The sequence below is a fragment of the Phaseolus vulgaris genome, chromosome 3 (assembly GCF_000499845.2).
Source record: "Phaseolus vulgaris cultivar G19833 chromosome 3, P. vulgaris v2.0, whole genome shotgun sequence".
In the NCBI taxonomy this organism is placed as follows: domain Eukaryota; kingdom Viridiplantae; phylum Streptophyta; class Magnoliopsida; order Fabales; family Fabaceae; genus Phaseolus; species Phaseolus vulgaris.
This window is the reverse complement of record NC_023757.2, coordinates 10227123-10253619: the sequence shown is the minus strand read 5'-3', so window position 1 is coordinate 10253619 and position 26497 is coordinate 10227123. Positions and strand designations below refer to the sequence as shown.

General features: G+C 29.9%; 1 protein-coding gene and 1 pseudogene across 1 annotated transcript; both read left to right on the top strand.

Moving 5' to 3' along the window:
• The first annotated feature begins 212 nt into the window (after positions 1 to 212).
• LOC137839089 (F-box/FBD/LRR-repeat protein At1g13570-like) lies at positions 213 to 2306 on the top strand. The gene is made up of 3 exons (XM_068648218.1): positions 213 to 1254; positions 1591 to 1786; positions 1935 to 2306. The coding sequence occupies exons 1-3, from the start codon at positions 251 to 253 to the stop codon at positions 2253 to 2255; spliced, it is 1521 nt and encodes a 506-aa protein (XP_068504319.1). The 5' UTR covers positions 213 to 250; the 3' UTR covers positions 2256 to 2306.
• A 10104-nt stretch (positions 2307 to 12410) lies between these two features.
• LOC137808865 (small nucleolar RNA R71) lies at positions 12411 to 12516 on the top strand (annotated as a pseudogene).
• Positions 12517 to 26497: the final 13981 nt, after the last annotated feature.

Here is a 26497-nt window from a genome sequence, read left to right as displayed (position 1 = left end):
ATGATTCATATCTTAATTTACAGAAAGTATATAGATGCCGGCAATAAGGGGGATAATACCTATTAAACTGTTTTGATTTGAATCATGTAGCAAGATAAGTATGTATTCATTAGGTTGATTGGAATTTGAATGAAGACAAAGATGCACTTGGTTTTCACCGTACTCCTACTATTAATACGGCTTTGTCGTAGTTATTCTCTCCTTTTGCCAAGCTCACTACTTTCTCTAGTCTAGAGAAAGAGCACAAAATATGAAGAATCAAAAACGGAAGAAACGAAGGGTAGTTATTTGGTGTAAGAAAGATGATTATATCAGCAAGCTTCCCGATAGCATTTTGTGCAACATTTTGACATCCCTTAAAGTCAGCGAGGGTGTCAGGACCAGTACTCTCTCATCCAAATGGAAGCACATTTATGCCAATCCAACAAACCTTATTTTGGATGGAGCAAACATGTTAAAGAGAGATCACTTAGCTAGCAATGCTTGGCAGTACCAAAGCGAGGAGCTAAGGTTCGAATTCCAAAGGAACAGAACTTTAGCCTTCGTTAGTAATGTCAAAGAGTACTTGTCAAATGTTGAACAGGTCCAAAAGATTTACAAGTTAAGTGTTTACTTCACATTTGGCAACAACACCTATGGCTCAACTGATCTTGATGAGTGGATTCGTTTTGCCATCAAGAAAAATGTGGAAGAGATTGATCTTTGCTTGTTGGAAGAAGAGAATCAACCCACCAATGATGCCTCCCTCCATGTCTTTCCTTGTGATATTGTTGGCAACGAGGGTGCCAGTGGCAAAAAGTCATTTCTCAAGTGTCTGCGCTTGGCACATTGTGTTCTTGCCCCCCACATGTCATATAACCATGGTTTTAGCACACTCACAACAATGGAACTCTTCCAAGTGGATCTGAAATCTGAGGTGCACCTCCAGATTTTGTTGTCTAGCTGCAGCAATCTTCAATGGCTGGGGTTCTCTGAATGTTACAACATGGAAAACCTTAGAATAGAGAACCCGTTTTGCCAGAAATTAAAGTACCTGAACGTGAGTCTTTGCCAACAATTAAAGAAACTTGTGCTCCACACCACCAGTTTGGAGACCTTGGAATACAAGGGAAGGGAAGTTGAATTTGTGTTTGATGCGCCGAGACTTGATGCTTTCTACAGTCTTGTCAGTGATTCTACTGCTTGTCATAAGGAGCTTTGGCCAATCCTCAGACTTCCAACTGATCTACCCCATTTGAAAACTTTGATCATGCAGTGCAGTTGTTTCATGGTATGTGGTTTTCAGCAACTTTCTTGATTTTTTCAGATCAATTTATCTTATCTTTTTATACATTTCTGCAGCTGTTTCCATTTTTTCTTCTTTCCTTTCCAAGAATGATATTTTAACACACCTTTATTTTTACATTATTCTTAAACTCCCTTTTCTACATATGTTAATTTATATCTTCCCTTTTTTAACATAAAAGTTAAGGGGGAAGAGTGGCAATTAACCAATACTTTAGACGGAAGGACCAAGCATAAAAGGAGGGGAAAACTAGGAATATAATTTCTTACATTTTATAATATTTTTATTTATTAAAATTTATTAAGAATTATAAAATTTTATGGCTGTCTTGATGGTGTTTCTGGTTTCCAGGGTGAGGTTATGAAAATCAGATTGCCAGCATTAACATTTCCATGTCTGAGGCATCTGGAAGTTATTAAAGTGGCTACACTTCGACAGGACCTGGACTGGGTAGCCATAATTCTCAAAACATGCCCTATACTCCGAAGGCTAGAGTTGCACGTAAGTTTCTCTCTGACTTCTTAAAATCGATGACGCAACATACTTTATAAAGAACCAACTTGATTCATATCTTGAAAAAGGAAAGTGACTTGATAAAAACAAATATAGATTTAGCAGCTTTTGGTGATAAGTTATGTTTTTGTTGCAGTTAAGGACTTATTTCTGTATTGATGATGAGGTAAGCGAAAGTGGTTGGCCTCCCAGATTCTCACATGAACATCTCAAAGAAGTGGTAATAACTGGCATTAGAGGACACTCAAGTGAAATTGAAATTGCAATTTATCTCATGAGGAATGCAACTGCGCTTGAGAAGATGACAATAGACCCAAGTGCAAAAGTTTACCTTGGCAAGGGTAAATGGGATCACGAAGATGTTTTGGGGAATTGGAGCAAGGAGGGGAGGGAGAAGGTTCACAAACTTCTAAATCAAGAAGCTAATTCCTCAGCAGTGGAATTGTTGATAAAGTAAACAAAAAGGGATGCAAGAATCTTGTTATGTGCAAAGCCTCATCAGCATTTGACTTACATATTATGGAATCGGAGAAGGAAGAATGTGGAGAGAAAGTAATAAAGGCATTATAACAAGGAACACAGATAATAATAATAATAATAATAATAATAATAATAATAATAATGTAAACTTGCAATCTATAGTTAACTAGTATGCACTATCCAATATATATCAACGGTAAAGTGTAAAGTGACAATGCTGGACCTGGAGTTCAGTTGAAGATGAGAGTTTTCCCAAACACTTCAATGAAATGAAATACTGTTCCTTGTTGGTTTTCAATGTACGTACAAATAGCCTTGTTGATTATTGTTATTCAGTAATGAAATGAATTTGATTGATAGCTGGTATTTTGTATTAGTTGCACCCAAAAGTTCCCCCAAACACTTCACTTAGTTGATAAGAACTATTCAATCTAAAGGGTAACAATGAATAGAACTATAGCCCCAAGTGTGAAGTGCTCAGAGGAACTCCAGGAGACAACCAACATTTTATCCCTGTCATGTTTGAATGCTATGCAAAGCACACAAGGGTTCTATTTATAGTGCAGAAATATGATCAGTGGAAACAGCTAAAAAGTAGGGAATTTATGTGGACATTGAAACATGTAGCTAAAGTATTGTGTCTAGTACTGAACCTGGTCAGGATGTTTGCTAAGATCCTGATTGCTCTGAATGACAAAAATGGGTGTGTTGCTGCTAAAGTGATTCTAAGTTCTAGCCTTCAAAAGCTAACAGAAGAAAATCAGTTCTCAATTGCTCAGTGGTTTTCATAACTCACATCAAATCACGAGTAGCTATAGCTAAAAAAAAACTACTGTAATGTAACAAATATTCTTCCTTTATATGAACATATTCCAGCTTATACTTGGGAGAACAGTTAATCAGAAGTTTAGTATTTTTCAGTGCATGAATTGATGATAATGTGATAATTTGGTGTAAAAGGGCATTTTACTACTATTGCATTTAAGTATGCCAAGAAGTTGAACAAGAAAAAAAATGTTTTGTACCACTTTTGTAGGAAAAAAAAGACATAATTTTTAAAAAAAATTAAAAATGGTCTCAATCTTTTTTAGAAACAATTTAATGTGGTCCAGTTAAATTGTCTTCATGTTAACATATTAACCTTAGCATTTTGAAACAACACTTTTAAATGATGTGTGTTGTTACTATATTGAACCGTTTTTAAAAAACTTGGGACCATATCACCCTAAATTTTTTAAGAAAGGAGCAAATTAAACTTTCTAAAAAAATTGGAATTATATTCAAATTTCTAAAAAAAGTTGGTATATTTTTTTTTAAAAAATATGGAAACTAAATTGAATAAAATCATAAAATAGTGGAAAAAAGGGTAATTATGTAAAAAAAATTATGTATGTGAATTTGTTTTTCACAATCTAGAAACCTTGTCACAATTGTATTTGAATCATCTAACTAAAAAAAAGTTGATTTTACGTATACATACAATTGGAATAATGAACTTAATGGATAGAAATTACATATTATTTTGACATAAAAAAAATATTAAATTAGTTTTCAAATATTAGTGTGGACGGAATTTTGGCTAAACCAACTTTAATGTGATGTAATTTTTTTTAAAAAATTTAGGTTTAATTACCTTTTTTGTCCTAACATTAAAGGTTAATAGTTAGTTTTCTTTGGTGGTTTTCTAAAAAATTAATTTTGTTTTAAGTTTTAAAAAAAAATATGTAATATGTTTTCTTACGTTAAATAGACATGAACAAAGTTAAGGGGTGATTATGTGGCATACAAAGTTATGTACACGTGGATTCCACATACAATCCATTAATCTCATCAAATTTAATAATAATTATAATAATTTGGTTTAGATTTATCGTTGGCTTACCGCAATGGTCACTTTACAAAAGTCATTACCTTCTCTTTTCACATTTTTTATCCTCATTATTGAACCCTTAAATCCTTCCTCAAATTCACCCTTTCATTTCCCTCTTTCTTCAATCCTCCTTCTTGGTTTCTGGTCGCAATTTGAAGTTGCAATCTCCATAAACCTCTCTTTTCAGTGGCAAGACCATCATTGAGAGGTTGCTGAAAGAGCTTCTAGGAATATTGAGGATATTGCAAAAGATTAGGAATTTGATTTTAGGGGTATGATAGACATTGGGAATTAGATTTTGGGGGTATTGTAGAACATTCAACAAAAGGAAAGATTAAAAAAGATAGATCATAGCAAAGTTGTGAACATTGATACTTCAATAATATAATATTGAATACCTGATATCATATCCTTCATCATTGTGTAATGTTCACCATCTTATTCTAGTTAGACGCTGAATATGATAACTTTTGCTTTGATTATATTTTGCACGTCTTTGAGCGTGTGAAATAATTTAAATTGTTTCCTTTCTAATCTATTAATGTGAACATTTACCCACTTGATGCTTTGTGACTTGATTCTTCAATCATCTTTGTCACATTGGATTCTCATTAATGCAAAAGATGCTTGATAAAAAAAACTTTAGCTTTGTTGATATTTGCGTGTATTAGCAGTTTAGATTTCTTTCTATACTTGTGATTGTGCGAACATTGATAGATATACTCGCAATAATTGAACTATGTTCTTCACTTCTTCATCACATATTCGTTCTTTGAATTGTTTCCTAAACAAATTGAATAAGAATGTTGTAGTGAATCTTCAAATGTATCCTCTGTATCAGACGCTAAAGTGGGAATATTTTGCAACAAATTTTGAATGTCTCTTTGTCATATGATTTTGTTTTGGAAATCAATTTGTTGTACACTTTTTCTCTAGACAATGACTGAATGAACCTTTGATGCTTGATTTGCACAATTTACGCTCATCGGGCTTATTGTTTCCTTCAGCCAAATGCTAAGTATGAAAACTCTAATATATTCCTCGTGTGCGTCTTGATGTTCCTAAAAAACATTTAGAAACCCTTTGTGATTATTAGTGATCATCAATATATTCAATAGAGCAATTATATCACTTTATAAAATCTCTTAATATTCTTTGAATTATCAAGCAATTTTATTATCAAATTTAGTTCAAAGATACATTCAAAGTTTATATTATGATGAAATCTTTTCAACAGAAATAGGATTTCCCTTTAATATATATTTCACAAAACATGTCTCGAAAAATTTTTCATACACAGTTTTGAATATCTAATAAACACAATTGTATTTGGGAATATTGTATAATCATTTCAGAGAATGCTTTCAAGCATTGGACAATTAAGTCATATGATATTTTATTTTTCTCATTAGAAAACTTTTTATATCTTAATTCCAAACACTTCATTTTTATGTAAGATGATTTATATGATTCAGTTTAATCAAAACGAGTTTAGCAATCATTTGATAATCATTTAAGCATGTCTAAAATGAAAGGATTAAGTTTGGAAACTTTCTTGCCACTTGATCGTCTAGTGCGTTCCATCATCATCCATGTTATAATGATCATCGCCATCCATGTTCCACCTTTGATATGCTTTGTCCAGCGAGTGTATTTGATATTGTCTTATGCTTTATTGATGCTCTCATAATCTTTCAAGTGTACCGCTTGGTTCATTGAGTTATCTCTTTTGTTGAGACCTTTGGTACTACTTTTCATCGTATGATCTATTATTTCCAGCTTAGTATTGTACTTGATCTTGTCATCGTTTGTTACTTTGTGTAACATCATATTTATTCTTCCTTGAACAATACCTGATATGCATTCACTGTATAGTTTGGGGCATGCATTCATTGCATCGTTTGTCACATGTATATGTATTGTTTGATGTATAGTTAATAGTTTTGTATATGAGTGAGCATGGTTATACATCACTATACATCTTATAGTATTTGTTATCATCAAAATACTTTTATAGAGTAATCATCCAATTGTATCATAAGTTATTAAACTCCAATTTTCCAAGTCGTCTATTGATGTTTAACTTTTTATTTAAGATATTGTGGATTTATACATTAACTAATATATATTGTATATTATATCGTGTATTATCATGCAAATGAAACTTGTAAGAATCTTACACCCTATCAAAAACACATAACCACATGGAGAATCCTTGATATCATTTCTAGATCATGACACCTTATAGATCGAAGAAAAAATGATAACAATTCATAATGTCCTACTAACATAAAGGGATCATAATCGTTCCTATCATAATAAATAAGTCTATAAGTAAAAAAAAATAATTTTAAATGTGTGTGTGAGTGTGCATATGTATTTATGTGTGTGTATATGTGTTAGTGTGTGTTTTTAAGAAAGTTCAAAAGGAGATGAATTGAAATATCATCAGAAGTTAAATTGAGATCTTTATTAAATCTGTTAATTTCATAACGTGGTTACATTTAGTATCATGCACTTTTCAAAATAAAATAATATCCAAAATTTATGTCCAACTACTTAATCACACCAACTAATCTCACACTAAAATTTCATAGATTTTACAATCACGCACTCAAAACAGTGAAAATAAATAACTTAAGAAACTAAATCTTGAATCCTACAAGATTGGACTATACCTACTAACACACTATTACTGAACTATTCCTGAAAACCCTATCCAAAGACTAAAAACAATTTTAAAAAATAAAAACAATGTCACTTAAAACAATACAACTGAAATAAATAGGTGAACCTCTTATGTTTTCTTTCAATAACTTTATTAATCTCAAATTTATACAAAGAAAGCTAAAGAATAATTTTCAACTCAATTTTGGACTATCTATTTTGAACTCTCTTAATAGTAGAAATGATTTAAAAAATACTAGTTTTGATTTCGTATCTAATGGTTTAAAAATGAGAGAATAATATATATTTTAATGTGTTTGTTTTGATAAATTAAAATTGTGTTTTAATTTTTTAATTTTATATAAAATTAATCGATTAATTTAATGTTTTCAATTTAACATATTAAAATATAAGATTCCGAAGCATGTACTAAACTTAAGTGATTTTAATATATTAAAAGCTCATTTTAGTATATTAAAACAAAGAGATGCACCTACTTATGGTTTTAAATTATTGTAATCAATTGAAATATTTCTTATAATTATTCCATAAACAAGAATATTTTAAGAGATTAAAAATATCTTTTAATAAATTAAATAACTGATTATCACTGAGACAAAACCTAATTCATTTAAAAACAACCTTTCTAATTACAATTTTAGGATCAATGAAAGAAAAAACTTACAACAATTCTTAATCAACAGTACACAATCTAAAACACTTCTAAATTTTCATGATCATTATCAATATTCAAATTCTTCAAAAAATAATATTAGATTCATCAATTTCTTCAAAAAATAGATTAGATTCATAAAATTCTTCAAAAAAATATATAAAATTATAAGAACTAGAAATTATTTAAACCAAAACCGTATATAATACTATACTAACCTTTATCCTTTTTTTTTAAAGTTGCCTACGTGGTTTTGTTCAATCTAGCGAAAAGTGTTAAAAAAGCATCAAAGAGGCAATCTATGAATTGAGTGTTGATTTCACGCATTTTGATGTACTAGATAGATTCCGTTTACCACTTGTGAGAGTATGCATTGAGTAATGAATCACTCAGACAAAAACGCAGAATAGCATGTGGCCACTCGATATCGGTTCTTCCCATGCAATATTCTTGTCAGATTCTTCCACTCTCTAAACACCAATCTTGCGTCCAGGTTCACTTCCTTCCACCTTTCAAATTGCACCCTACTGCAAAACCATTGTAAAAATACTGCTCTAACATATCAATTTCAACCTCTATTTTATAATTTTATAATTTTTAAAATTATTTTCTAATCTGAATTTCAAAATTTGGAATTTAAAAACCAAAATTTTGTTCTGAAAAAAATCCAAAATAAAAAATACATTCCAAAAAAAAATCTAAAACACAAAATCTGAAAATATATTCTAAAAAAAATTTCTAAGATTTAAAGATGTGTTATATCACCAAAAGAAAATCATGTAATAGAAACCAATTTTTAGAGACTTAGTTGCAATAGTAACTAAATTAGAGATCATAAGAACTAAAACAAATTTTGGTTTCTAAATTAGTTTATATTATTGTTAAATAGTTTCCAAATTGGTATCTAATTAGCAACCAATGTTTTTGCTACCAATTTTTAACTACCAATTATTTAGTTTCTAAATTTGGCAGCAAAAATATTGATTGCTAATTAGATACCAATTTAGAAACTATTTAATAATAGAAATTAATATAAAAACATTTTTTTAGTTTTTAAAATGGTGTCTAATTTAGTTATTATTGTAACTAATTATTTTGGTATCTAAAAATTGGTTTCTATTTCGTAATTTTATTGTAGTGTAGAAATCTAAATCCAACAAGTATTTCAAAAAAAAAATTATAACACAAAATTTAAAAATATATTTAAAAAAAATCTAAAATTCAAAAACATATTCCAAAAAAAGTTTAAAAACTATTTTTTATTTACATCCTCCTTTATTTAAAGTCATTTTTGTTACTTTATAAATTATTTTTATTGATAAATTGAGTACAAATTTAAATTGATATGATTGAGAAGATTTTGCCTTAGTTTAATTAGCCACATAAAACAAATAACACCTCAGGTTTCACCTAGTGTTCCTCCACTTCAACACAGAGGAGGTTTGAAACTACATGTCCACTTCCAAGTATTTCATAGTATAACTTCCAATACTCCATCTTTCTTCATTTCTCATAGATTATTCCAAAAAAAAATTGTTAAATAAAAATTAACTTTAAAAATAAAAATTAATTAATTATTATATTAATTTAATTAAGTATTATTTTATAAATTAAAAATTATTGATATATTAAGTAATTTTTATTATTAATAAAAGTTTTAGAATTTTAAAAAATAGATAGTTTGTTAGATATCAATTTAAAGTTTAATTTATAATATTTTATTAATAATAAAAAAGTTATTATATTACTCTGTTTATGCACTCACAAGAATGGAACTCAAGTAGATTTGAAATCTGTGGTGCACATTTAGGTTTTGTTGTGAAGGTGCAACAGCCTTATAACAGAGCATCCTAGTTCAAAAAGTTTAAGCACCTGAAACGTGAATCGTTGCCATCATTATAGAGAATTTTTATTAAATTTTTAGTAATTAGAAGAACACAAAAAATATTATATTTTTTATTGTTTTTATCATTACTTTCATACCTAAGTAATTTTATGTTAAAATGATATTTTGTAGTTTGTTTTTTTATAACATCAGCCCTGACACATTTTATACACTACCTATTCTTTTCAAGATTTTCTCTATTAATTTTGTGTTTTTCTCATTTTTTTTGACAAAGTTGAGTATATGAAAACAAAAATTATTCACTTAAATTATATATTTTGCATGAAAACTTAAGTTATAATGTGTTTAACTTGATTTATATCTTAACCTCTTCTTATCTTTATCTTTGTGTGTATTATCTGATATTGAAAGATAAATATCTTATAACTTTCATTACTTTAGTTATGCTATTGATGCATTCACTCCTCCTCTATAGCATGATTGGTCCTATTTTGGCTTCGTTGACTCTTCCTCAATACGAAACACTTGTAGTAGTTCACTTCTAGTACAATTTATATTAGTACTTTATTAATTTGTAAAATTAATATGTTTTCTTTTATCTGTTTGTCATATTTCTTAACATTGAATCTTTGAGTTTAGAGCAATTTAGGAATGGAAATGACAACATTCTTGATTGGAAATGTTTGAATCAAAATGGCAATGAGAATGGCTATGGAGATGATAGATTTATACATATAATACTTACCTTGATAATGGAAATAAAAGTTTTGGAAGAGAAGTTTTAAATCTGGAGAGCAAAACAAATGAGAATATAGGGCGCAAGGATTTTGAATGGAATTTTAAGATGCTAAAGTTTTTAGTTTTATTTTATTTTTTATTTTTTTTAGAAAAATCCCACCATTAGCAAAGTAACTTCTTCTATGCTAGGCTAGGTCTTTTTAGTTCAGGCTAAATTTTGACCGAGATCATCATATTTTTCTAGCTCAAGTTAGGTCATTTTAGCTCATGTTAGAATTTGGCCGAGAGCAACAAATTTTTCTAGCTTAAGCTAGGTCATTTTAGCTTAGGCTAAAATTGCAGAACAAAATTTCTTTATTTTTCTGCATATTTAGCTTAGGCTATAAGAACTTAGCTTAAGCTAAAATTACCATGCAATGAAATTTTCTTGAAAAATTTCATTTTATCTTTGTCAATAGTTTCAAACCTTTTTAAGTTTTCTTTCATCCATTCATTTCACTTAACATTTCAAACCTACATGACCATTTCAAAAATCAAATTGGTTTTAAAGACATTAAATATTAAAACATACTACTAAATCAAAAGAAAAATTAAAGACACACTTCAAATAGGTTGCCTCCCAAGCGCTCGTTTAACGTCATATAGCTTGACGCCTAATTAACGTCATTAAAGGATCAACAACAATCATATCCATTCTAAGACACTCTTTCTGATCATTTGAATATTTCATTGCTTCAAAAATATTAAAGCTTACTTCTTCATCTTGTACACAAACCTTCAATCTTCTCTTGTCTACATCAATTATAACTTTGACAGTTTTCTTGAATGGCCTTCCCAATATTAAAGGTACTTCAGCATCTTCTTCAATATCCATAACAACAAAATCTACTGGAAATAGAAATTTATCTACCTTTACCAACAGATCTTCAACTATTCCATGTGAATATTTGATTGATCTATAAGCCAACTACAAAGTCATTCTTGTTGGTCTCACTTCTACATCTCCAAGTTTCTTCAGCATTGATAAAGGCATCAAATTAATACTAGCTCCAAGATCTACTGATGTCTTTCCGGCAGTGAGATTTCCTAGGGTAACTGACAAAGAGAAACTCTCAGGATCTCTATATTTCTATGGTAATGATTTTTTTAATTATAGCACTGCATCCATCTTCCAATTCAACTATTTCCTGGTCATTGACCTTTATTTTCTTTGTCAATAATTCCTTCATGAATTTAGCATATGTAGGCATCTACTCTAAAGCTTTAGTAAACGGAATATTAGTTTGCAATCATTTGAGAATATTCATAAGTCTTGCAAATTGTCTTTCCTTGTCTTTTCTTTGTAAGAGCATGTAGATAAGGTACATATTTTATAGGAACACTCCTCTCTTGTTTTTCACTTTTTTTTTTCTATTTTCTCTCCAACATCTACAACATCTTCCTTATTCCTTCTTTTTCCTTCCTCACACTCAATTTGTTCTTTTTCAATCTCTCTCTTTTTTAAAATCTCCTCCTTAACAACTAAATTATATCCAATTCCTTTTCCTATAACTCTCTCACTTCAGGTAGTGATAAACTTCCAATGCTCATTGGGATTGGTTTGTGTATTGGTTGAAAATTGACTTCCTTGATTACCAGCTAACAGTTTAGCCGATTGTCCCACCTGTGTCTCTAAATTCCTTATTGATCGTTCAGTATTTTCTGATTGGATAGAGAGACTTACATGAACTTCTCAAAAGTATCCTCCAATTTGAATGTTCTCTCATGAATGGAAGGATAATGTGGTTGTTGTTGTTAAGGAGCTTGCCTGTCAGATGATCCAGCTTCTTGCTTCCACCCAAAACCTTGATTTGGATTATTCCTCCACCCTTGAGCCATGTTATTTGGATAGTTAGATGAAAATTCACCTTGCCTTCCTTGATTATTCATATACTGAACCTTTTCCTCAAATGGATTTTGATAAGAGCATTGTCCATTAAGATGATCTCCCCCACAAAAATAACACTTCAAATCTTGATTCTGAATTGAAGAAGAATTTACTGCATGTAACTGTTGAGGCAGTTTTGACATTTTCTTGGTTAATGTCTCGCTTTGCTGAGTTAAAATTTTATTTTGTGCTAAAATTTCATCTGAAGTACTAAGATCCAGCATCCCTTTCTTTTGCATTGTATGTCTATTGTGTTAAGCTTGGTAATCTGTTGAGGCTAAGGCATCAATGATTCTTGTAGCTTGCTTTGCATCAACAGTCATCATTGTACCTACTACTGCAGCATCCAATATCATTTTAGTATCAGGCCTCAAACCATTGTGGAATATGTTCAACTGAGCAATATCTTCAAAGCTATGATTAGGACACCTTCTTAACATCACTTTAAAACGTTCCCAAGCTTCACAGAAAGGTTCATCTTGCCCTTGCCTGAATGTGGAGATATCAGACTTAGCCTTGATATATCGAGAGAGTATAAAGAATCTATGTAGGAATTTCTCTTCTACATCATTCCAGCCAGTTAAACTTTGGTTTGGATGTGACTTTAACCAATCTTTTGCCTTGCCTGCAAGTGAGAAAGGAAATAGACGTGGATAAACAGATTCAATATCATTTTCCTCAAAGCTCATAGTCCCAACCAACTCATAGAATAGGGATAGATGAGTATAAGGGTCTTCATGATCCATTCTAGTGAATTGATGGGTGCTGATTAAACAAAGAAAAGATGACTTCACTTCTAATGATTTGGTTGCAGGTGGTATGGTTATGCTGGAGAAATGCCTTGGTCCTTATTGCATGGCATAGTCTCCCAATGTCCTTCTAAGTGGATTTTGTCTATTATCAGCCATTTCTAAATCTGTTTGATTGTGTGAGTTGAGAGTGTTGGAAGATTCTCCTTTTGCTTGTCCTTCCTTCTTCTTTTCTCTTCTCTTCTTACTCTGATTTCTTCTAGTTGTCTTTTCAATTTCTGGGTCAAATTCCAATTGATCTTCAAGAACCTGTCCTCGTAATAACATATATCTAAGACGACTAAAGCAAGGATTAGCATAGGACAAAAGAATAAGATCTAGACAATTATCTATTCACAAAGAAAACAAAATATTCACAATACTCAATAAGTTATACTTCAAAAATTCTTAAAAGAAATTGTTCCCCGGCAACGACGCCAAAAACTTGTTGATTTATCTCGGCAAGTATACTGAATTAACTGTAATATAGTACTACTTAAAGTACGAATGTCGAACCCACATGGAACAATTCTAATTAAGATGTTTTCTGTTATAAAACTCATCAAGTATAGAAAACAACTTTGAAAACTTTTTCATAACCAAATTAACACTTTTACTAGAAATAACTCAAAGTTTAGGATGTGATTCAACAAGTAACAAAACTAACTTATCAAATATAGATAAAAAATACTTGGGATTGAATTGCTTCTATCTCAGTCATCTTTATTTCGGAATAATACAATATATATTACTCAAAACTACTTATTCTTGATGTTGTAATTTATAGTCATTTACCTTGATTCCTCACAGATGAAATTCATAAGATGATTTCTCAAACACTGATTTCTCATATATCTAACAAATCATCCACCTTTATGAACAAAATTATGATGCAATTAATAACCTGGAATCTATTCCTAGCATTAACAGTTATCAAGTATTTTCTTCTATTTCAGATCCTTAAAAATACTTTCCAGTTAAAGTTAAGGATCAAAATCAAGACTCCATTGATCAAATAGAATCTAGCAATAAGCATGAAACGAAAATACCAAGAACAAGTAGAAAAGAGAATATATATATATATATATATATATATATATATATATATATATATATATATCACCAAGAATACATTTGATCATAGTAGATTACATTGAATTCCAAGTTTGAAAGCACTTAGCCACTCATGATAGCTCCTTCAATCTTCATTCTTGATCTGAATTGCATAAGAAGGGATGATCTAAGCAGATTCTTCTTCTAAGAACAAAGTTTTCTTCTTATTCTCTCACTAACATCTCTCTAAAATCCTCACTTATTTTCCACCACCGTGTTTTAATTCTATTCCAAAATTTATTTAATGAAATTTAACTCAAGCCAGCCAATCTAGCTTAGGCTAGATCACTCGGTGTTGTTTTAGCTTGAGCGAGCAATTCTAGCTTAAGCTACTGCACCATTAATTTAATCTGTATAATTTTAGCCTGAGCAAAATCTTCTAGCTTGAGCGAGGTGCTTCCTTTATATTTTTCTTCTTTACTCCTTCTTGTGATCCAATTAAGTTTTTGCTTTCTTTCTTTTAATGCTTCACATTCATCTGAAATTTACACAAAATTTTGGATTAAATTTCTTCATTTGTTTCATGGTTCAAAATATATATTCAGATTCAATAATTCTCATATTAGGGTAATTTTTTTGACATTAAGCAACAATTAAGTTCCAAAGTGTTCAGTTTTCTCAATTATAAATACTACACATTGGCACTTATCAATTGTTGACAAGATGAGCGTAGATGAATTTGTCCAAGTCCACAAAATACATAAGCAATTACAACTTTTGTTGAAAAATCATTTGTTATATTTCTGTTGAAGTTGTATAACTTATTTATGTTGTCTCATTATCTATTTTTGATCCACCCATTTAGCCTATACATGAGATTTCCGAAATAATAAAAAGGGATATTTGAAGGAAGTTTGAAGACTTAAAGGGAGATTAAGATCTTAGACTTTGATGTGTCGAGAAAGTTAAGAGACTTACATGTTGGCATGTGGGATCAAACATTTATCACTAAACCAAAAGTTATAGCTTAAAGTCATAGAAATCACAACAGTTTGAAATTAGCATCTTCTGATAAGTGTAGCTCAATAGATTGTCTAACGTGTTAAAGATAGTAAAATTGTCTAATACGTTGAACACCATCACAATAATAATTATTACTATTTTTTCTTACTTCTACACATGAAAATACTTTGTTAATAAACACTTTATATCTCATAATGTTTGTTATTATCAAAATCTTATGGACTACTTATATATATGAAATCGTCTAACATGATCTTAAATTATCTAGAAATGAATAGATCGTCTAATGTCTTAAAAAATATTAAGAATTTAGACTCATTATTTAGGTTTGATTCATCCATTCAACCACAATCATCTTATGTGTTTAATGTTAATAACAAAAATACTATTGATTATTTCTTGACTTTATAATCGTCATCATATAGTGTCGTTAAATGATGTTTTTGCACTAGCACTAGTAACCTCCTACCAATATTTTTTTTTTTAATAATAATAATAATGGTAATAATTATAAATATCAATAAAAATAATATAAATTTGTAATTGTAGTTCACTTATAAAATATAATCACTCGTGAAATGTAAAATGATAATGCCAAGACCTTTGAGTTGAATTGAAAAGAACAAACACTTCATTGAAATGAAATACATTTCCTTGTTGGTTTTCAATGTTAAGCAAATAGCCTTGTGAGGTATGAAGTGAATATGGTTGGTAGTGTTAGCTGTACCCAAAAGTTCCCCCAAACACTTCACCTCGCTGATGAAGACCATTCTATCTATGTTAAGGGCAACACAAAATAGAAGTAGCCCCACGAATGAAGTGCTCAGAGGAACTCCAAGAGACAGCCAACATTTAAAACTGAGCATGGCTAGGGAAAGCACATATGATTCTTTTATAGGGCAGAAAATATGGCCGGAGAATAACAAAAAATTGGGGAATTTATGCAGATATGGAGAAATTTAACACAAAAGAATGAACCTGGTCCAGATATGTCTGCTAAGAAACAAAAAACTAAAGAAATATCCTACTTACTATGAAAAATAGTTGCGTGTAGAGTGATTTCAATGTAGTATGGTTGAAAAATAACCTTTTCTGGTTCAATTTCAAATATATGCGTATGAAGAAAATCTAAGTTATCGTGAATAAAAGTTGAGTTTAAACAGTTTGACGTAGTAGATTCCATTTAACAGTAGGCATTCAGAAATGAATCGGTTTAGTGAGAGGACCTAGTAAAGACAACAACGCAGAATTGCGTGTGGCCACTCGATTTCGGCTGTCCTTGCTAATATTCTCTCACCCTTCAATTCAACTCTCTATGGATCAATGTTGCGTCCAGGTTCACAGCCACATTATTCCTATGAAAGTTACCGACATTTGCAGCTCAGTGCAAGGAACACATTTACCCATTATAACCAATACCATGCATGGACATACACTACTGTTCCTTCCAAATCTTTTCAAATAATATATCCTCTCTGCAGTGTTCGGGGAACATGATAGGATGGCTCTCAAGGAAAATTAAATGGCTTAAGGATTTCATAATTTTACATTATTATTTATTTATATTTTAATTTCTTAAAATAAGATCATGAGGCTCTAGATTATTGTTTAGTTGTTGGTGTCTCCAAGGTTATATAAGTCTATTTCCTCTACCTATTATCATCAATAAAATAATATATAGACGAAAAATGAATGAATAAATAAGAGGTATTTCAGGATACCTAAACCCTTATACAAAAGATCTGTATGAGGATGTAATCTTCTAAGTTCTTAACAAAAACTGAAAATCCTATAAGTAGACACAACTATCTCCTAAGAACATTAACTGAACTCATACAAATCAAAGGCTCAAGACACCAATCTAAGTATGAAAAACTTATACCGCACATTTTAGATGTAATCCAAGATCAAGTCTTCATTTGTGTCATAGTGAAAATTTCAATGTGATCTACCATACCTCTTCTGAAAATCCTCTTGTTCCTATGTGATCACGTTCTCCTACAATTGCTATCCACATGCCGCCCCAAATCTTATTAACATTTTCCTTGATACCACTCATCCTAAAGTTTTTAAAATGGTTTTTTGGCTCCCTATGATCTGTCGTTGTCAATCTCATCCATTTGTAACACTTAGATCACACGAGTCAAGCAATTCTACATGTGCAAAAAAGATGGGACGTGGTTTCCTCTTCCTTCCGCACAGACAACACATAATATATTCATGCATAACCCTTTCTAACCAAGTTTGCTTTAGACGCTATTTTGTCTTTTCAATAAAATAATATATGAATGTTTATCTTTTAGCTTTCAATAGTTTTTATGGTAATTTTCCTTATGATGGCTCCCTCAATGTTTTCCGTTGTAATATTGTTGGCAGTGACTGATGAAGGTTGATGTGCAGGTGCAAATGGCCTCAGACCATTTCTGTAGTCACATTTGTGTGTTTGCTCCGCTCTCACTTACTAAAACTGATCCACATCATGAACTCTTCAAAGTTGATTTGAAATCTGAGATGTAACTTCAGCTTTTGTCGTCTACCTGCAACAATCTTGCATCTTTTTATCGATAAAAAATAAACAAAATAAAATAAAGTAATTTTCAACCCTTATAGAAAACAAAATTAGGCTTCGGCTCAACACCCCTAAAATATGTTGTGTGTACTAATAATTTCATTTTATAAAAAAACCTTGAATGATATAAAAAAAAACCTTGCATGATCGGTTCTGAATGTTACAATATATTACTGGGTAATAGTGCCGGGTAATTTACCAATTTCCAAATTACGTAAACAGTAAATTTTGAAAAGCTATCCAAACGGTAAGTCTATGTCATAGGACAAGTTCAATGCAAAGAAGTTGTCTTTTGAAATGTTTTTTACTTTTTTTAATAAAAGAAGCTAAAATGGTGTTTCATAACGTAACTTCTGAATATAAAAGATTATAGCATTGCAGTGAGTACACAACTTTAGTTAAGAAATGTTGAATTGAAGTTATGTCTGAAGTCATGACTATAGTTAAAAAAATAAAATATTCCATTAAAATTATGCTTGTGACTTTAAAAAATATTAAAAATACTTTAAATTTCTCCAAGTATTTATTCACACTTCCAATATGGATCCATTTTCTAAAAAATGCTAACATTGGTGCATTATATATCATGTGTTTTATAAGGCAAATATCGAATTATGCATTTGAATTTTTACAGGTACACTATTATGAAAAATAATTATGTCATGAAGGTTTAGGTCATCAAATTCGGAAATATTAGCTTCGCCATCACATCACCTGAAACAAGACAATTATAAAATATTGATAATATATTATAGATGAATCCAAATTTATCAAAAAAAAATTAGTATTAAGAAGACACACTACAATAGAAAATAACAATTTAGTTATTGAATTCAGTGAAAAAAAATGAGTGATCGTAATTTAAAACTGAAATAATCATTGAATACCTTTAGTGTCAAATTTGTGATCAAATGAATAACTAATGATATGTTAGTTAGTTTTGCTATCGAATCAACAATTAGACATGAAAGCAACAAAATCATCGGTTGTTAAAGTGGTGGGTACTTTAAATAAATTGGGAAAAATATATTCGTGACCGAATTAGCAACCGAATATATTTATTGTTTAGTCACCGATTTCTATTCAGTTGTTAAATGGAGTTGTTTATTTTTCTTTCACCGAATTAGTCACTGTATATGTTTATTTTTAAGTCATCGATTTTCTTTCGATCGGTAAATGTAATTGTTTATTTCTGTCACTGGATCCGTCATCGAATATTTTTATTTTGTAGTCACCGATTTTCCTTTGGTCGTTAAATGCAATTTTTTTATTTTCTTCCACCGAATTAGCCACTGAAATAACATTTGTATTTTTATTTAATTATGCATATAATAAAATAAAATTTGAAAAATAAATAAATTAAACAAAAGATAAAAATAATATTAATATTAATTTTCAATAATAATATTTCATATTAATTAATAAACATAATTAACACGGATGGGACTACTAGGAGTTATCCAGGTCTTGCTACTTGTGGAGGTATTTTTCGTGGGAATATGGGGGAGTTTATTGGAGTTTTCTCTGCGTTTCTTGACGTTCAGATTGCTTTGGTTGCTGAATTTTATGGAGTTATATATACTTTGGAGGAAGCTCAAAAGTTTGGACTTACTAATGTCTAGCTGAAATGTGACTTTGCCTTGGTTTGTGTTGCGTTTACTACTACGACAAATGTTCCTTGGATGTTTCGTAATCGATGGAATACTTGTCTTAATTATTGTGGAAAAATCATATTTAGGGTTACTCATATCTTTCGTGAAGGGAATGCGTGTGCTGATAAGTTGGCTAATTTAGGATTTATTTATAGAGAATCCTTTCATTGGTATAATAGGCTTCTATCTAGTCTGTTCTTAGAATTCTTTATTAATAGGTATAGCCTACCTATGTATCTTTTTCTTAACATATGAGTTTTGGTCTAGTCCTCCCGTATTTTTGTATTTTTTTTTAATAATACTTTTTTCATGTGATGACAAATGATTGTTGTTACTTGAGGTGTCAGCCTAGTTGAAATATCAAGTAGCACAGTGATACCTAACATGAAAACTTTTTATAATAATAAACATATTTAAAAATGGTTACCTTTGTTAGAGAGTCTAACTGTTGATTAATTGTGATTTTTTAAAGACTGTCTAATGTCTTTGTGCAGTAAGGGGACACAAGGTGAGATTATTCTTGCAAAAAGATTAAAGTGATGGTTTTGTCTAAGTCACTACCAGTCTGATATCTTTTACTGTATAAGGGTTGGATCACCCCTGAAGTGGTTCCATTTAATTTCATTGCTATTTGCTGATTAAAAATAAACTACAAGTCTGATACCTTGCTTAGTAAATTTTGAAGCACTCATAATTTCAATATCAAGAGTATCTCTCAGTTAAATATTGAAAGAAGCTTTTAAAGAACCTTTGAGTTTTGGGTTAACACCATTTTTGTCTGATTTCCTTCACTAGATGTAGGTGGTAGAAGAACATTTATCTTTTGATTTTCTGTATTCAATGTTATTTTACTGTCTAATTTTTTAAACTTAGTAAGTTTTGACGAGGTCACGTTTAGATAAGTTCTACTATTAATGGAAAAATGACATCATATTTTATAAATGAATGGTTAATCTAATTGATTTTTTTTACTTATATTTTGGTATGTTAAAATTTTAATTTTGATAGTTTATCCTTAGATGTGTTGTTTGTATATGAATTACAATGACTGTATTTTATATATATATATATATATATATATATATATATATATATATATATATATATATATATATATATATTTTGCCGGCACATGCACAACTTTTGAAAAAGAGGAAGAACATGCTTTTATTTTATTTTCTTTATATTTTAGGGTGTTATAATAATATAAGAGAAGCTAGGTGATTTTACCTTAAATATTAACCATTGGTAAAATGAAATATCAGAGCCCATGTTTCCATTAAGTACCACGCAACCTCTCTGATTTCACACATTGGCTCTTCATACTAGTGATATATTCCTTTTGGAATTAGATGTAAAAAAAATAATTATATTTTTACTGATTAATAAAGTTAGATACTATTGTTTAATTTTACTAATCGAATTTAAAAATAACTTTTCTTGAAAGCACCCTAGGAATTATTGAAAATGAAATCTCAATATATATTTATGTTTAATTTACCATATCTAAAATGCATTAAGAACCTTCAGAATGTCAAGAACACAACTAATCTGTGGTATTGCACATTTCCCCTGGCTTATATGGATCAGCACACTCTTAGAGGAAGCTATGAAAATCTTCAAAACAACCGCTTCAAGCAAACAAAGAAATGAGTTATCTTCATCCTCAGACTTCATTAGTTATTTTAGTTGGTATCATCTATGTTAGGACCTACTTTTGTATGTCAGATTTATTAAGGAAAAGAGATTGGCCTCTTAGATAGCCAAGGAAGTAGCAATAACAGGCATGCAGTTGAGGAAAATGGGGTCACTGAGAGTTGGAGCAGGGTGAGCAAGCAGAAGGTTCATAAACATCTGGAGCAAAAGGCTAATTCTTCAGTTAAGTACACAAAAAAGGGTTGCTAGAATCTTGTTATGTTCTGCAAAACCTTCATGGAGCAATACATACAAAGAGATAATGGAATCAGATGAGGAAGAATGTGTAATTAAAGCTAATAATGGGTACCATAACATACACTAGTTTGCACTATGCAACAATGAATGGTGAGATGTAGAATGACAATGGAGGACTGTTACATAAGAATTCCAGAACAGAATTCATAACATCATGGAACTTCCCACAACCTCTTCCAGTGTTGGTTGATAGGTTTGTTTGAGTGCTGGTTGTAGCCAAAAGTTCCCCCAAACACTTCACTTGGGTGATGAGGAGTAACTCCACGCGTGAAGTATTCAGAGGAACTCCAAGAGACAGCCAACATTTGATGAATCTGAGTCAAGCTTCTAGGGAAAGCACAGAAAGGATCTTATTTATAGGGCATGTATGGTCTCAGAGAATGGAGAATTTATGTGGACATGGGGATATTTAATAGAAGAATTTGGGTCTGCTACTGAACCTGGTCTCAATGTATAAGGAAAGAGTAGAGAGAGGTCCTACTAATTAGTTGTACCCTTCCAAAGCTATAACAGAAGAAAATCAGTTCTCAATCGCTTTCTATCGTTTTCATAACTCACTAATAAAACTCACTTATAGGAGGTTCCAATTCAATCAACTAATGATAATTTCATAATTTGGTGTCAAAGATTTTTTTTTTTTTTTTTGAGAAAATAGAGGTTATTGAACTATCGACTCCAAAATATTATTTACTTGCCTCTCAGATATACAAAGATAATATATAAAATATTATTTTCAATTGGAACAATTCAAACATATTATATATATATAATAAATAATTAATTAACTCACTGAATATTTATATTTAGAAATCAACTTAATTTAAATAATTTGAATATTTTAACTTAGATTCAAAAGTATATAAATAAATATTGATTTCCAAGATACTTTTATATTACTCATACATATTCATATATATTATATATTCTTATTTTTACACGTTAAAAATACATTGAACGTTAAAAATACTTCAAAACTTCGGTTATCATTTCTCAAATAATTCAACTCAACTATTTCTAAATATCACTTTTTTTTTTCTCCTCAGAAGAATCATACTTCATTCCCATAAGAACAGTTATTATTTATAAAATAAAATAACTTTATATTGTTGTTTACATACGGGTTTGTTAAGTTTTAAAATTTTAGCATGAAAAAATTGTACAAATCTAGATTTTGAACTAATTGAAAGAGTAAATTATGTTTAAATTATATTACATTAGTTCTTTAAATTAGAGTACGTACATGGACAAAAGCATACACGTCCACTAACGGCAAATTCATGCCTTTCCTTCTAATTTCACTCAAATCACTTGAAAGAAAGTGTAAAAAGAAGACCTCTATTGAAAAAAAAAATCATAGACTTCAAAAGCTAAGAAATAGTAAACTTCGGAGTAAAATATAACAAAAACATTAATTAGAAAATAACCTAGAAACCAGAATTTAAACCACATATATATATATATATATATATATACTGAAAATTTTCATTTATATTGTTTATTCCTTTGTCGTGTTTTATTGTTTTTATAAAAAAAATAAAGCTAGACAGTGAAATCTAAGCATATGAATTAGCTGACATTCTAAAATTTAACAATATTTGTCATCCCATAAAATATATTATAAAAGAAAAATATAAGACAGAAATATTTTATAGATTCATTTATTATGTTTATTTTAATATTAGTAGAAAATATATTTTTATAATTATTCGATAATTTTTTTATTTAAAACAGATTAATATAAGGGATAATTTTATAATTATGAACCAAATTCATGTAAGTGATTGTAAATTGATTATAATTTTTGTAAAAGAAGTCAAAATATCAGCACTCTCGTATTTGCTTACCCTTTTTTCATTTTCCCTAAGAAAATAAATAAAAATAAGTTAAAGTTTAAAAAGGTTTATGAGAGTTTATCCTGATTGATTGTGGTATAAATTTCTACTCACCTAAGCGAATTTTTAAACAAAATAAAATTTGAAAAAAAATCACTATATAAATAGTTTTCACTTTATATTTTTTGTCAGTAATAAAAAAAAATAATAGGAGTATTTCAGAGATACTTCAACCTTTATACATCACAACTCTTCTAGAACAAAATATTTCATAAAGCACCACATGACATTCATTACATTACTCTATTTTCCAACTGAAAAATTGTAAACAAAAACCAAAATATCCTCCTACTATAACCACAACCACTAAAACCCACAACCTACACTTTATATTTTCTTCAACATTCCACCTTTTCTTCATGATAACTTTTCTATCTTAATAGACCATTCTATATTATTTGACCTTGCATACACTGCACAACTTTTCCACTCAAAACATTTGACAATAATTTGCATATTATAGAATAAAAAATGATCTCTCTTCAAACAGCAAAACATAAAACTAGATTCCTCCAGCATATCAACAACCTGCAAGAATATAAAAACAAACAAATCACGGTCTTGTCTATGACAAGCTAGAAACCATTTCATATAGCATAGCAAAAGAACTCCTAAAAACTCAATTACTTTTTCTAATATATCTCACACATTCTAAAGGTTTCAAATACTAGTCTGAATAAGAACTTTGTTATTATCCACAACCAAACCTTCATTTGTGCAATAGAAAAACTTCCATGTGGTCAACTCTATCATTTTTAAAGATACAACCATTCTTATGTTTCTATATCTCCTTGGTTATTGCTACCCATATACTCCCCCAAATTCTATTGCTCGTTGCATTCAAGAAAGGAATTTTGTTATGCATAAAATGTGATTTCACATCATAGTGATTAACCGTCGACACCTCCAACCAATTATAGCACACCCCCCATATAAGTCAAGCAAATTTGCAATTAAAAAACAGATGATTTATAAATTCTTCTTCTAAAACACAATGATTATTTAGTAAAACAATACCACGTCTCGAGAAATTATTATCCTTTGTTGCTAAAACTTTTTGTAACACTCTCCAAAGCAATTATTTGTGCAGATGGGGTGGCCTTTATCTTCCAAAACTGTTCAAATATTAATCTATCTTCACCCTGTATTTCCTTAAAATTGAATAAGCTGACTTTACTGTATACCTCCCGGAAACCCCCTTTCTCCAAATCCAAATATCATCTTTATCACTTTCAACATCTTCCTTAATCACTTCCTTATTGACCAGCAGAGACAACAATTGATCTACTTAATCTAACTCCCAAACAAATAGCTTCCTTCTCCAACCTAACTTCCAAATCCAACTAGCATCAAACCACTGCCCAACTTGATTCAATGTATTATCTTTATTTAAAGATAGATCGTATAATCTTTAAAATTCCTTCCTTAGCTTTACTCTCTCCAACCACTTATCCTTCAAAAATCTTACATTTTTTCCCGTATCCAATTTCCTCTTGCCATTGTCGTCAAATTCGTTTTCTCATTCTTCTAACCTCCAAATCCTTTTCAAATCTCTCTACCATAACGAATATTTATTCCTAATGTTATTCACCTTTAAATCTCTCCATCCACCATATTTAGACGCAAGAATATCCTTCCATAAACCTCTTTCCTCCAACTTAAGCCTTCATATCCATTTAGCTAATAAAACACAGTTAACCTACCTATACCTATCACACCTAACGTGCCATTTTCTCTACCTTCACATGCTTTTTCTCAAGACACCCAAGCTATTTTCTTCCCTCTAAATCCCAACCCCATAGAAACTTCTGCTTAACCTTTTTTTAACTCTTTTATCACTGACACGAGAGAAAAAAACCGACAAATAAAATAAAGATATAAAAATTAATACAGATTTTAGCATATAAATTCTACCAATATAAATAAGCACTTTCCTTTCTAATTGTCCAACATTTTGCTTACCATTAGCACACCTTTACATAGTCACCACAATAAAATCTAACTATATGTACTAGAAGTCCAACAATTAGACATAAAACTCAATAGCTAATTAAAAAAAATCGAAGTATCTATATCAAATCCAACCAAATTAATCTTTTATTGTTGCTCTTTATATTTAATTGAATTGAAGCATGTTCGGTTTGCAGTTGGTGTATCCGAAAAATAATTTATTATGCGTTTTGCATGTAAGCATTTGACTAATTAATATCATATGTTTTTATATATATTTTTCTTTTGTCTCAATTGTTTAACGAAGTTATTCATTCTCTATTTTGGCTCGATCTTCCTCATTACTTATAGAAAAGGAGAGAAGATCAATTAGAAATATAGTTCATGCATGCGTATCTATGTTTATTTCTTTATTATTTGATTTTCATCTCATGAATATGGTGTAAATAAACATATTTATATAATATTATTCAATTTAAATTAGTTTTGGACGAGTTTCTCTATAAAATTTTAGAAAAAATATGCACAAAATAGTTTGTAAAAGTTATTTCATATAACTTTTAAATTTTTTTAACTTACAAATATAAGTTAATGTTAGTTTACAGAGAAGCTTAAATTCTCAAGAAGAAATGTGTCTAAATAAACTTTAAAGTATTATTTAAAGAACCAATAACAAAGATCTCACGTAATTTTTAGTTGTCATGTTTCTATTTTCTTAGCATTTTAAGCAAATGAATAGCATCACATAATTTGATTTAGGAAAGTTTAAAACATATAAAACTAATTAAGACACCATAGATAAATTGTATCCTCTTACTAATTGTGTGTAGAGTGATCCAAAAATCATATGAAATAAAAAAAATGAATGCATTGTTGTTGCATGTGTGTATGACATTGAAGAGATATTTGGTGAGTTCAAACAAAGTTGAGCTCACACAGTTTCACGTACCAGCTAGAACACACCTTCACATAGTAGATTCCATTATAACCCTTGTCTGCATGTGTTCAGAAAAGCTGAAAGGATCTCTTTATGCAGAATAGCATGTGGCCACTCGATATCGGTTGTCCTTGCAATATTCTCATCGGATGATTAAACTCTCTAAGGACCAATGTTGCGTCCAGGTTCACTTCCTTAAACCTTTCACATTATTCCCATTAACAAAAGCAACATATTTGCAGAGCTCATTGCATACTGCAGAATCCATTCCAAATGGTGGGGTTTTCTCAGGTGTCACCATCTTCCCTTCAACACTCCAGCCACGAGAATTATATAACCTTTTTCAAATTTTTATGTAAAGAGAGATCAAATTACTTTCTAACACTTACTTTTTCTTTTCTTTTCTTTTTCCATTGTACACATCCCTCACTCATGTTACTTATACTTTAAACCCTCAACTATTCGTGTAAAAGGTGTTTGAGGGATACTATGTAAAAAGCAAGTTGCATCTCAAAAACACTTTATCCTCATAGTGTTCATTTGTTCTTCTAAGGACCCATAATATTTATATATTAAATTGAGTTTATATAAATATATAGCTTATTATTATTATTATTATTTATTATTTATTTTTTATTTTTAATGAATTTTTTTAGTTAAAAAAATAAAGAATGTTGAATA